The following is a 13,419-nucleotide window of genomic DNA, read 5'->3' as shown; positions in this document are numbered from 1 at the left end:
AACTGATTCAGACTTCAGAAATAACCAGAATTGTTTATTTCTCAGCAATAAATGACTAAAATGCTGGGAGGAAAATGGAGAAAAAAAAAAACAAAAGAAATTGGTCATCTCCATGTTTTGAGTCCCAGCTTCTGTCTGTAATTTCCCAGCTCATGGTAATTTTGTATTAAGTAGCATGTTGCATCATATTGCCTTCAGTGATGCACAGTGGTCATCTTAGGCAGCAGGTGCTGGTCAGTATAGAGGCTAACTTGCTGTGATAGCCCTGTCATTACATCCACTATGACATCACCGTGGGTGTATATTATCATGGTGGTCTGTTTTCTATCCAGTGATACAATATATAGTGTAAATGTCTGTATGTTAGGATATGTATGATATTTCCTGGGTGTTTGTTAGTGCATGCCTATTGAATGTGATCTTAAAATACAAAGCTTTGAGGCATTGTTAAAAATGGGGTTCACAATGATTAGATTGATGCAAAAAATGGCATGGGTTTTCTAGATCAGGGGTGAGATTTTGATTCACATATTATGAAGGTCAGGAGTCTTAGTCCCAGTGTGTCCCATGTTGGCATTATAAAGACAAAGCAGATTCAAAAAAAAAAAAAAACTTACAAGTTGAAGAAAAATTAATGGGCTTCCGTTTGGCCACAGGAATGTTTTTCATAAAATAGTTTGTATGTGAGACGCCATTGTTTCAGTACATGGCATGCTGCAAATATTAGGGGAGAAAAAAGGGTAGAAAAATTCCCTAGTCTTTTGCCACTTTAATTAGTGTAAAAATGAGAAGAATTTCCTCCCCATTGAATTGCCCATTTATCATGCTTGCTGTATTTTCAACACCGTCCTAGCTGGTTATGTTTTTTTTCTCCTCTTGAAATTAAGTTGGTTCAATGATTTTGTATGAAACTCATCAAAGTAATCAGCAGCATGTCAGCTGCTTGTCCCAGACTTGACACATGATATCTTTTCTCTTACAGAACAGTAAGCATTTTAACAATGCTAGGAGTCTTTTTAGGGGTAGTTTAACTTTGAAATGGGAAAATATTTCAAATTAATGTTTTAAAATAAAAACTGTGTGTGCCGTTTGATTCAGAATTATGCAAAGCTTTTCTGATTATGCCTAGGTTTAATGCAATATATTTTTCTGATTTATTTATCCATCTGATGAGGTAATAAATTAATGAAACAAAAGTGAATATTAGATTAATTTGCAATGAACATATGGGCTGAATACAGTTTTTTTCCCTAGTGTCTGACAAATTTGTAAGTCCTCTGTATTTTTTATCTGCAGTCAATTGAGGTAATCACTGGAACCATAATTCTTTGTATGACTGGGCAACCATCTCTCCATAATGGGCCAAGATTATACCTTCCGAGCCAATTTCATGGCAGAATTACACCCATTGGTCTTTGAAGCCCCTAGTTTCTAAAAGGAAATGTGTTCCGACTTTGTGAAACATCTGCTTCATAAAGGGCTGGTAATTGCGACAAGTGAAAGGTTACCTATTATTTCACCTACACTTGCACTGGGGTCATAATTTGTGGGGAATTAATAGGCAGATAAAAAGGTTTATGTGGAAACTGGGCCCCTTGACATTTCCCATTTCCACACCAGTAGAGCACCAATGCCATCTTTTATTTTCAGATTGTCATTTAAATGTCTTGTTGCTGCTGGTATATTGAATTTTTTGACAAGAAAAAACATAAAGTGGATGTAAACAGGTCTGTTTTTGTAATGGCGTAAAATGGATTTTCTTTTCAAGAAAAAAAATTTCACATAAATAACATAAAATGGGAAATGATATACAGGTACTACAGTTTTCCTTATCAGTATGGCATGTTAAATCGAAAACAGCTACAAGCAGTATTTCTACAGACCGATATTTCTTATACATTTACCTGAAGCACCAGTTTGTTATTCTCAATATGTCATAGGGGAAGTGAAACAGGAGACAGAAAGTCTCAGAGACTGCAGGTAGGACAACAGTGCAACCACCTCAAAACTGTCATAATCTGTTGTCCACAACTGCCAGAATAAATATCAGAAAGGTGACTACATGGTCGTCTATAGTCCATCTTCCCAGGTAACCCACGTCCAGCTGAGTTAATCCGACTGGTCAGCAGCTTAATGGGCACCTAAATCTTCACATCAGATGGCAATTTTCCCAAACAAATGGCTCTTTGCATGAACTGTGAAATAATTGTGTATTAATGAGTCTGCTTAGTTCTTGTACATCTGTTGTTGTGTTAAGGTAGATCATTGTTGTAATAAGATAATAGTGGATTGATTACATGTGTCAAGAGAGTGGCGGCACTCTTTAGAATATGGAGATTGATAAGTCTGAGAAGTCAATGATCCATGGGGTCATTTATTTCAAGAAGAAATTTGCCTTAACCTGTGTAATTATTATAGACAATGTTGATGATGATGAATTACAAAATACAGGGGAAGGGTGGTATATTCTTCTGCGGCCCTTTCCCACAGTTTCAGTCAAGTTTTTCTTTAAAAAAAAACTTCTCTTGTTAGGCCTAGTAGACATCATCATAAAAAGCCAAAGAAAGAAGTGTCATTTGATCTGTACTGAGAAAAGTGATAAACAGATCTGTGTGCTGTTCTGAAAACTGTGAAGTCACCCATGACCAGCCTTCTCCCACACATGATCCTCAGCTATCAGTTTTAACCTTTGTAAAAAGCTCATTTTGTAACGGGAGATGGAAGTTCTTTGAAGAGGAGTACTACAGAACAGATAGGATTAGCACAATAGCCTGCCTTACTAAATACTGATTGACTGGTCCTTACTGCAAATAAAGGCCTGTTTTGTCTGACAGGGAGCTTCCAAAATGTCTGCTCTGAATGCCTAAGTGAAACAGGAGAATAAAATATCTGATGAAAGAATGCATCATTTACCCGGTAAAGACTCAACAAAGATGTCCCTCAAAGAGGACCACATACTGCGCTGTATGATGGGAACACTCTCAAAGTGTGCTGACTTTGGTGGAAAAAAATGACATACCCTTCATTACTGAAGTTAACCTGTGCCAATACCCAAGGTCAGCAAATTAGGTAGTTGAGCCACAGATCTGCCCTGGGGTTAGTGGGGAAGCTACTTATGGGATGTTTAAGTGAAAAGCCAGCCTTTGTCCAAGAGGGCATCAGATTGTCATGGCTATGCTTTATCAACTTTGATGACAGCAAACTATCGCTTTCATCTCTACAGTTGCCTCAAGAAAAAAATAAGAACTGGTCATTAAATTCCAGCATTTAATTTGGCTTGGCCCATTGTACTGAGAAGGCTGATGATACCTTAATGTTTGTCTGTGTGCAATAAGTGTGTGTGCAATTCTTGACTTGTATTGCTGCAGAGAAAACATATTTTTCTTCGTATTTATATTTTGGCTTCTATATTCGCACAGTAAAAATTTAGCCAAGAGCTAAAAAAAATGGATTTCGTTTAAATTTGTTTTTGCCTTCTCACTAGCTTTTTCCTGCTCACTAGGGAGACAGAATGTCAGCAAAATAGATTGCATTATCTAAAAGAAAGAATAACTTTGATTTATATAAAGCACTAAAATGCTATAAACCATACATACGCAGTCTGAAAAAATGTGTTTATGAAGTAGTATTTTTCCAGAAGACGTGGACTTGCAGTAAGACAATCATTTGGCTTGAAAACAGTTCACCACAAAGTGCTTGGAATGAAATATATCATTATTTTAATCTAGTGACTTTTGAAGTGCCTGGATGATTTGCTTGGGGGAATTCTGGCCAAAGTTTCTATTAAAAATCTCCATGATGAATGTGGGGGCAAGGGAAGAGACACTTTGATATGAATCTCTTCAGCGGGTACCATGACATTGTGATCTCTTCTCTTGTGTTCAGAAAGCAGAACCGAGGCGCATCCATCACATAAAATCTTTTCTTGAATGAAGATCAGATGGGACAAGTTGAACAACAGTGGCTTAAAAGTCATGGAATGTTCACTAATGTTCCCAACTCTTTGATCAACCGTCCACGACATGGTGACATATTTTGAACAATCCACCGAGAGTAAGGTACCCTCCCCCCTGGTCATGGTGTTTAAGTCGCACAAAAAAGGGACCCCCAGACGCAATTTTTATGTTCAAGCTTGTTTTTGTTGCTGAGTTTTGCTGTTGTTACTCCATAAGGTTTTGTGCACTATGTACATAAACTGGAGGCAATTGACATACTCCTCTTTGATCAGTAGTACCTCTTTGGAACCAGGCAAAGGACATGTTTGTTTTTCCTACAAAAAGAGATGCATTTGTGGCTCTGCTATCACTCAGTCTGTTTGCTCATGTTTTCGTGTTTTCGTATTTGCTCAAATTCTCTTTTTAGGGTATGAGTCATAAGATTGCTGAATGTCTCATTTTGTGTATTAACTCAAGGAATTATCTTAAATTCTTTAAATAATACATTTGTGATGTAAGTCATCTTAGATAAGACAGACAAGCAGTGTAAATGACAAATGAAAAATTAATTTCAGTTTTGCATGATCAATGTTTGCTATTAAGGAGGAATCCCAAGTAAAACCCTTCATGAAACTGGAAATATTTATAAAACTGCGGACATTGCTGCCCTTAAGCCTCCCAAAAATCTGTATCTTTTTTATTTGAGTAAATCTTTCCTCCTAATTGCAGAGATTTGATAGGTTCTCACCCATGTCAGCAGTTTAATACGCAACCAGATTAAGGGGGAAGTCTGGGTTTACGTGTCACCCAATGTCTGATTTCTCAGTAGAGTCCCCCAAATGCAATTTATTCATGATCAATAGCACCGTGGCTTTAGGAATTCATGGTATACTGAGCTGCATTTAGATGTGTTTCAAACTTAAAAACAGTTTCTACATGGAAGCAGACAACTGAATTAATTCACCAGGGATTTGCATGCCGGAGATCAAGTGGGATTGCTTTGTCATTTAGACCTAATGTCATGCAAACATTTTAGTCTCTGCTGTATAATTTGGTCTGTATGGTGTCATTTAGACTGTTGTAACTTAAAACTTGTCTGAATGCATCTTTTCTTGCTACAAACCCTCTGGGCCGCCATAAACAAAATTAATCTACAGTAACCCAGTTAATATTGAACTTGATGCTACTGTCATTGCTACTGATCTATTGTTTATTTATAGAGACTGTATGATGTTATCCTGAATATGAGAAGCTTTTGTAGAAAGCAAAAATAAGACATATAGAAAACTTTTTTGTAAAGACCTTTTGGTAGTTCAACAGTTGTTATAAACACAGTTTTCAAAGATGGGAAGAAAGAGTCTGTTTTCTGCTAAATGAAAAGGGCTGTTACTTTCTCGGACAGAACTAAGAAAAAAAAAGAAAAAAGGAGAAAAATTGAAAAATGCAATTATCTGTCTGTCAACGTGACTCAGAAGCTGTACATCCCAGGTGAGATACTAAAGGACTTCCTTTTGTTATGCCTTGCACGGCATCCGATATGTAACTAACTGGATTTTCTCAGCTGCTCTTTCCTCGCCAAGTGTTGCAATTATCTTTATAATTACATTTTTATGTTGTTGTAGGAAGTCATGCTTGTAATGTTGTAAAAACTGTGCCGACTGTGTTGTCTCTGGAGACCCAGTTGCCTTGTGAAAAATTAAAAAAAAATGATGCCAATTTTATCAGTGAATAAAAATGAAGTATAGCAAAATAAAAGCAAATTAAAATGGATATACATTTCAATTTCTTTTTGTCTTGAAAAAGGAGTAAGAAAAACCAGGTCAAATGTTGAGTTTAGATATGCAAAGAATACACTAGTGCATTTTTGCTATCAGTTATCAATATTTTTTCAAAAACATGAAATGGATTATCAGGTTTCAAGAAATTCAATATATATCTGATTAGGTTTTATCTTCTTTGTGTGGACTCAGAAATGCCCAGGACCAGAGCTTAATTTCAAAGAAAAGTACATTGATCAGTGGCAGGGATTTCTGAGGGAAATGAATAATAACAACAATAATTATTATTATAATGGTATTAATGACTAATCGATAATGATTATGCCATTTTATGTGATTAATGGGAATACAATGGCAGTCTTCCATGCTTGCAATATTGAGTTTGTTGCACAAAGGCTTTGATATGAACAATTTACAGCAATGATTGCAACAATTATTTGTCTAAGTATTTTGATACAATTCATATCATTTCTTTTGTTGTTGTTTTTTTTTTTTTTTCGATAATGGAGGATGAAAGAGGTGCACTCATTTACTTCTTTTCATGTTGTTTATTTTGATTAATGTGTGACTAAATTGGTACAAGTTCCTTCCTTTAAACAATTTCATGCCAAGTATTTTTTTTTTTCATGATAAATATGATAAACTTGATTTCCGTGGTAATAAAAATACATAAAATTGGTGACTTGGCCAAATACTGTACTTCCCCTGAGATAGAATATTGTATGAAGGGTTTTTAGAATTAGAGATTGCTAAAAAAAATGGCTGTAATGAAAATTAAAATGATACTGTGAACAGAATCCCTCACTGATGTGTATGGACTGCATGTTTACTGCCGATAACTTTGATGTTGTTTGTCTTTTTCCTTGTACAAAAAGTCCTTTATGAACATTTCTTTGTGATGTGATACATAAAACCAGCCATAATTATTCAGTTTACAAATTGTAGAGAAAAAAAGCACAAGCTGTCCTTGTTTATGGGGCATAGTTTACCTGGTTTCACCTTTCGGACAATAATATTAGGCTCAAGTTTCCAATCAATTGCCACACTATCAGTTAGAACATGGAGATGGTGAATTCACAGAGCTTTGACATTGGCAGGGGTTCCACCGCTCATCATAATCGAGTTTTGGAAGCCATTTTATCAGAGGCGAGTGTCTCAGTAGGGTTATTGATTGGCTGAGATGGCCCAGAAGATGGGCACTTAGATTTATTAGCAAATCTGGTCCAATTTAAACTTCAATGAATTTATAGCCACTAAACAAAATTGGATTGAAAAGTGATTTTCATATGTGTAAGGGTACACATACATTTATTTGTTTTGCACGTAGCATTTTTTTACTGTATCTCGTAGAGCATTGAAGATGAGTCGAGTTCAGGAGCAGTTTTCTCTGAATAATTTGATATAACATTACTATATAACATAACATGCCCTGTGTGGAGATAACTCTGGTATCACCTGGGCTAATATCCCAATGTTGGTTATTTTCATCTCATTGAGATTACGCTATCTTCATCTTGTTCCATCAGATCTCCACAATCTAACATGAGGCCATCTGTGCTAGTAGTCAGTTCTAGACCTGACATTCTGTGTCAAATTTGTAGCAGAATGATAATTCAGTGAAGTTGAGGGTCAGTTGGTGATCTTATTATCTTGACCCCTGGATCCCTTAGTGTGAGATAGATTTCCTCTTTCATTATGAGGCAAATCCCTGGAAACTTCCTTGGAATAAGTAAGATATTGCTTTTTCATTGAGTTTAGGCACCAATCAGTTTTGGGCCGTGACGTCCTCCTCCTAATGGATTGAGCGGCTTCGGCTCTTGAATCATAATGGAATGAGTGACTGATCTGATGTATAAGAAAACCAACGTCCCTTATGTGTATGATCTGAAATTTGTCAAGGCTCGATATTTTCTGACATTTGTTCTGTAAATATTGATATATAATTTCTGTGTATTATATATAAATGCAATATTGCCTTAAGAAACCAGTATAAAATGTGAATGTATTCAATAAGTCAATAGTTTGAAAAACTTTTGAGTAAATGCTTTAATTTGTTTTATCAAAATTAATTATGATTTAACCATTTCTGTTGTTTCTGTATTCTCAGAATTCGTACAGACCAGAAAGGGGGCGCATGGTGTCCACTCCATCAGATCTCGGCCGACGTTTATGAGTTTCTTCAGATCGACCTCCAGTCTCTGCACGTGATTTCGTTGGTGGAGACCCAGGGACGGTTTGGAAATGGGCAGGTTAGTGATACATGCATGCACATACACACAGATACCCGCTAACACACACTTAACAAATATGACCATGTAGAAAATCTCTTTTTGTGTGAAACATTCTGTTGATTTTCCATGATAACTTCTGAGTTCTGACCTTATCAATAAAATACTTTGAACATTTAAATATTATGGGTCTTCTTACACTATATTTTAATGATTAAATTTGTGGAAATTTAAATAGCACCATGGAATGAAAATGCATGCGCATTGAAATGGCCAACATTTAACATAAAAAAAATCATTGCTTTGATAGAAAGTACAGAAAAGTCTGCAGGCAAGGGGTTCCAGAGTCTGAAAACATGCCACATTTTCTTGATAGATGGGGGAGTTTTAATGTGAATTACCAGTGTTGTCTGTGCTCTGAGCACATCTGTCAATGACAGCATATTACAGGACGGAATATTGCAACAGAATTGCTTCAGGGGAAAATCAATAGAAGAAGAACCCAGCTGCATTAACCTTCAGAAGTTTACAGCTGCCACGCTCTGGAAAGATGCTATTGTTGTTGTTGTTGTTTTAATTATTCTTTATTTATTGTATTGCAGAATTTTTCTTACTGAAAAGAGCCATATTTCTTTCACATTTAGTCATAACTCTTATGTAATGCTTTAGAAAGATGCTTTTATTTTCAGTGTTCATTTTTCCTGGATTTGTCTGTTTTATAATATTTTTTGTACCTTTTTTCCTTTTATTCCATCCTTATTTATGTTACTGCTTATACATTTATGCATGACAGTTGTCAAAATGCAAAGGGCATCTCTGTCTTATGCATTGACCATTAAACTTGTTCATATACATATGCCATACCTATACACAAACACTCAAAATTTAACAGTTAAAACTCAATAGTGATAAAACATTTCTCTGATAAAGAGCCCCTGGATTCTTAGCATGTCAACTGGGATTTGGAAAAATAACTTTGGGTCCTTAGAGACATCTTTGAACATAGAAATTGTCTTGGTACAGATTACCAGTGCTTGTGCCAACTCCCCTGAGGGGGAGCTGTGCGCATGACAAGACCAAAGCCTCACCTGCAAGGGTCTCAAGGTCTTGGCACAAAAAGGAAACCCATGTCTTTTTCTTATCATTATTTAGGAGTGCAGCAAAGACATAATGCAGGAACGTCCCTGGATATGTTGAAAATGTTTTTGTTTTATTTTGTTTTAAATATGTGCAGTCCCTATATAGAATTCATTTGATACTTGGGTACTGGTACAAGAATTCCTCTTATTGAATGCCTTTTTACATCAAGTTCTGACTAGTACACAATAAAGACTATACTGGTACACTTTGAGACCTCCTAACATTTAATTCAGTTCTAGGGGTTTTACTTCCTTCCAAATTTTCCATAAGTGGTCTTCTTGCTTTTAGTTTATAATTAAAAAATTGGCCATAGTGAGCATGGAGGCCACAGTTATAGCCAGACAATGAAGTTCATTCTCTCTAATTTTACTGGTTCAGAATTAATTGCTAATGTATAACGCTCCGTGTCAAATGTGCTATAATGTGGCACCTTTCTTATTTTTGGTATCCTTATTTGAAATTAACCATCATGTTTAACAAGAAACCTATATGGTATCCATAGGGAAATTGTAAAAGAAAGAAGCCTTTAATCCAAAAATGCCAATACAAGATCGTATTTGTTTTTCAAAAAAAGCTTTAAGCTGAATTTGATTAGGTAAAAGTAATTTTACTGGTTCAGAATTAATTGCTAATGTATAACGCTCCGTGTCAAATGTGCTATAATGTGGCACCTTTCTTATTTTTGGTATCCTTATTTGAAATTATCCATCATGTTTAACAAGAAACCTATATGGTATCCATAAGGAAATTGTAAAAGAAAGAAGCCTTTAATCCAAAAATGCCAATACAAGATCGTATTTGTTTTTCAAAAAAAGCTTTAAGCTGAATTTGATTAGGTAAAAGTAAGCAGTGTATAAATACTACTTTTCCATTGTGTATTCAACAGTGTTTTGAAACCTCTTCTGAGAAATATGTTTATTTCCCAGCAGAATTCTCAGAACAGCTGCTTTGGAGATGATTATCTTAGAAATCAAGATTTTTTATTAAGAAGAAAACGAATTTCCATCTGACTGATTCTTAACACTGAGTCTGCTTGCAGTAAGCAGATAAAGTTCATGCCGTGTAGCACAAGTGTTAGAAGATAAACCTCTACTGGAAAAGGAGATAGCATCCCCTATTGAAAATAATACAATTTTATGCGTTCGATAACATTTACGCTACCATAAATCTGACAGTTATCATGCCAGCAGTAGCTTCCCCTGCGCCTCAGCCATATGCTCCGTTGATACAATTATCCGAATAATTGAAAGAATCTAAAACAGATCCTGTAATTTTGCCATGAAAATATATAGTTTCACTGATACAAGACAATGACTAATATGTCTTTAAATTAAATCCCAGTGCTTTATTTCACCACAATGGATTTTGCCAGATTACATGAAATTTTGTTGCCGTTTGGACGATATATTATCTGGAAGTAAAACTACATTACATGAGGCATCAGATTACAACATAATTTACTATCAGAAAACCTGGAAACATTGCTCAAAATGTTTTTGAAAAAGGGAAAATAAGATCAGAAGGTGGGGTATTGAATCAGTAATGGCGACTGTATCAATTTGTTTTATATAACATTGCAAAACAATGCAGAATGCATTCTTTCCTGTTGAGGGCATGTAGTAAAATATGATGAATTTTGCAATTTCATCAGTTAAAATTCTGACAAATTTTAAAAATCCTCCTCAAGTTCAACTTTCTGAGATTAAGCACCAATTCACTTCATGTATGACCACATAACTGGGGATACAATGAAATATGAGATTGTTTTCCAAGGAGCAACTAGATGATGCTTAAAAATACAACTTCTATCCAAATTCTGTCTTGCACAGTGACATGGGGTACATTGTAGAATTCTGTAACCCCAGTAGAAAAATATTGAAAAGCAGATTAAGACCTGGAGCATTTTGAATCAGTATGTGGTGTGGGGAAGGAAGTATTTCTCGGCTCAATATCCTTGCTGACCAGTGCTGTTGTTCTGAATTGATTCTGTGCATATTTTGGGAGCACAAATCCTGAGGCGGAAATCCATAATTCTTGCTCAGAAAATGAGGATCAAACGGACGGAAATGAAAAACAACACAGCTTAGTTAATCATAGCAACAGAGGAATGGATTTTTATGGAGATGGCTGGACCAAATGCATTATTTCTGGTGAAGCTTAAAATTTCAAATGTTGGAAGTTATTCATCAGGTTGATTCAATGAGTACATAGAAATTTAAGATTATATCATAAAGCTGGTCATATGTCACAGAAATATATTAAAACTCTAATATAGATTTTAGATGATTGTGGATGTAACTTCAAATGCTAGTTTTACTCATTACCATGAAACTACAAATGTCTTATTGTAAGAATTTCCTGTTGTCAAAATGATAATATGAGTGAAGTCTTCTATAAGACCAGAAATTTGATCACAACAAACAAATCGCTGATCTTGCCTCCTTTTGAATGCAGGTTGAATCTTGATCTTTGAGCAATTTCCTGCTCTTTCTTAATTCCCAAAGAAAAACCTCCACATTTTGCAACATGTTGCTACAAAGAATAATAAAAATCAATCAGCCATGCTGATAAGCCATGATTTTGAGCAAGTGTGGTAAGCTTCTGTTATTTCAGACTTTCAGGTTTCTAAAATAACACAAAAAGAGTAAAAATCTTTTTAAAAAATGTTCTGGTTCTTTACCTCACATCCAGGCAATAGCATGCACGTATGCCCACACACACAAGCATGCATGCCCCCACATGTGCATGGACATACACATCATGCCCCGCAAAACCATTTTTGTGTAAGAAAATCTGAAATGCATTTGAGAGGTAGTTCTAGGTCAGTACATGAGATGTCAACATAACCATGCTGTGACTTTATCACCATTGAAAGTCATTGCATGCAAAATGATGAACAAAACACAGAAAACTGTCAGTAAATCAATGCCTTCAGTATTGAAACATGATCACACCCATCGCTTTATAATGAAAGAAAAAAATCCTGTCTTTTCTTGCTGAAAATGGTCTGAACCCACATTTTCAGTGTTGCTAAACAGTGTTATCTTGAGTCCACCAGCCCTGAATTATTAGGAAGTAAAAAAAAATAGAAAAAAAAGAAACAAGTTGTTCAAATGCAACACCAGGGAGAGGTGCCTGTCCCGATAGCTGTGTCTGTCTATATTACCAGTAATTAAATTTCCTCATTCAGTCCTCATGCAACCAACTCATTCCTGTCATGGAGTTAGTCATCTGAGTGGGACAGATCACTTTATCTTTAATGTACAGTGATCGCAACACTGACGGAATGAAATAAGTGATACATAATGCTTAAAGTGTCAGTGGCATGTTTTTGAGTGGTAGAATTTTTCACACAATGACAAATGTTATGTGATCAACCTAATTATTGTTTAATCATCATGGTAAAATTTTTCATATAATTGATGAATACCATTATTGAATAACCAGCCAACAGTATAAAAAACATAAGTGGCAGTCAAAATCCATACAAATTAGTAAATACACCATTTAACAGATTTGTTAAAAGCAACGTTTTATGGATGATGATACTGATGTTGATGCTGATTACATCCAATGTTATCTTGTTGATTTATGCCCAAAAACATTGTTATCATTGAGCAAAGAATTGTTCAATGGTTGTTATATACATGTAGTTACTATTATTGTTGAATCCAGAATTTATAATTATTTATGTATGTTGAAAGTGACATTGATGATTAATGTTATTCACCAATTTCTTCATCTTTTTTATTTTAGGGTCAAGAGTATATGGAAAAATACCTGTTGGAATACAAGAGGGAGGAGGATGGCCCATGGATGCGTTTCAGAGATAGAAAGGGTCACGAGGTAGGCCTAGCGACTAACTCTCTGATAACATGCACTCTCACCATAGAGGTCGCTATTTGTCTCTTACAAAAGTGCATGCTGTTTTGGGTTGGTGGTGACAAATAAGCTTTCAGCAGCTGGCATTTGCTTTCAACATTGGATCAACAGTGGCCCAACTCAGCATTAGATTTCTAACAGCTGGCATTGACTTTCAACATTGGGTTGACATGGCTCAACCACCAACATAATATGAGTATTTTTGTTTCACACATGTAAAGTCCATCGTTCATGAAATGAAGAGTTTCTTTTGTTTTCAATATTGTATAGATCAAAGAGATTGGCTGGAAAATACACGCTTCCAAAGTGTGGGCTGCCCTATGAACATGATTCCCAGAATGCAAATTTTCTGTTAGCATGTTGTTTACTTCCACTGTCATTGCTGCAGGTGCTGATTTGTGAACACATCATTATTTGCTTTAAAGAATGTCATCATAAAAGAGAGATTAATTCTGC

The 13,419-nt window shown here is 35.5% G+C and overlaps 1 protein-coding gene across 2 annotated transcripts in view; it reads left to right on the top strand.

The window, feature by feature from the left end:
* LOC106152443 (discoidin domain-containing receptor 2) overlaps nt 1–13,419 on the top strand; it is a 64,403-nt gene that overhangs the window by 32,176 nt on the left and 18,808 nt on the right. For both annotated transcript variants that reach the window (XM_013526022.2, XM_013526028.2), the window contains 2 exons: nt 7,821–7,962; nt 12,838–12,927. In XM_013526022.2, coding sequence (XP_013381476.2) covers nt 7,821–7,962; nt 12,838–12,927 — 232 coding nt within the window. The remainder of the gene's footprint in view (nt 1–7,820; nt 7,963–12,837; nt 12,928–13,419) is intronic.

Source organism: Lingula anatina, chromosome 3 (genome assembly GCF_051362555.1).
Source record: "Lingula anatina isolate TDL-2025a chromosome 3, LinAna3.0, whole genome shotgun sequence".
NCBI classification, from domain to species: Eukaryota; Metazoa; Brachiopoda; class Lingulata; order Lingulida; family Lingulidae; genus Lingula; species Lingula anatina.
Note: the sequence above shows the minus strand (reverse complement) of the source record. Positions and strands in the feature narration are given on the sequence as shown.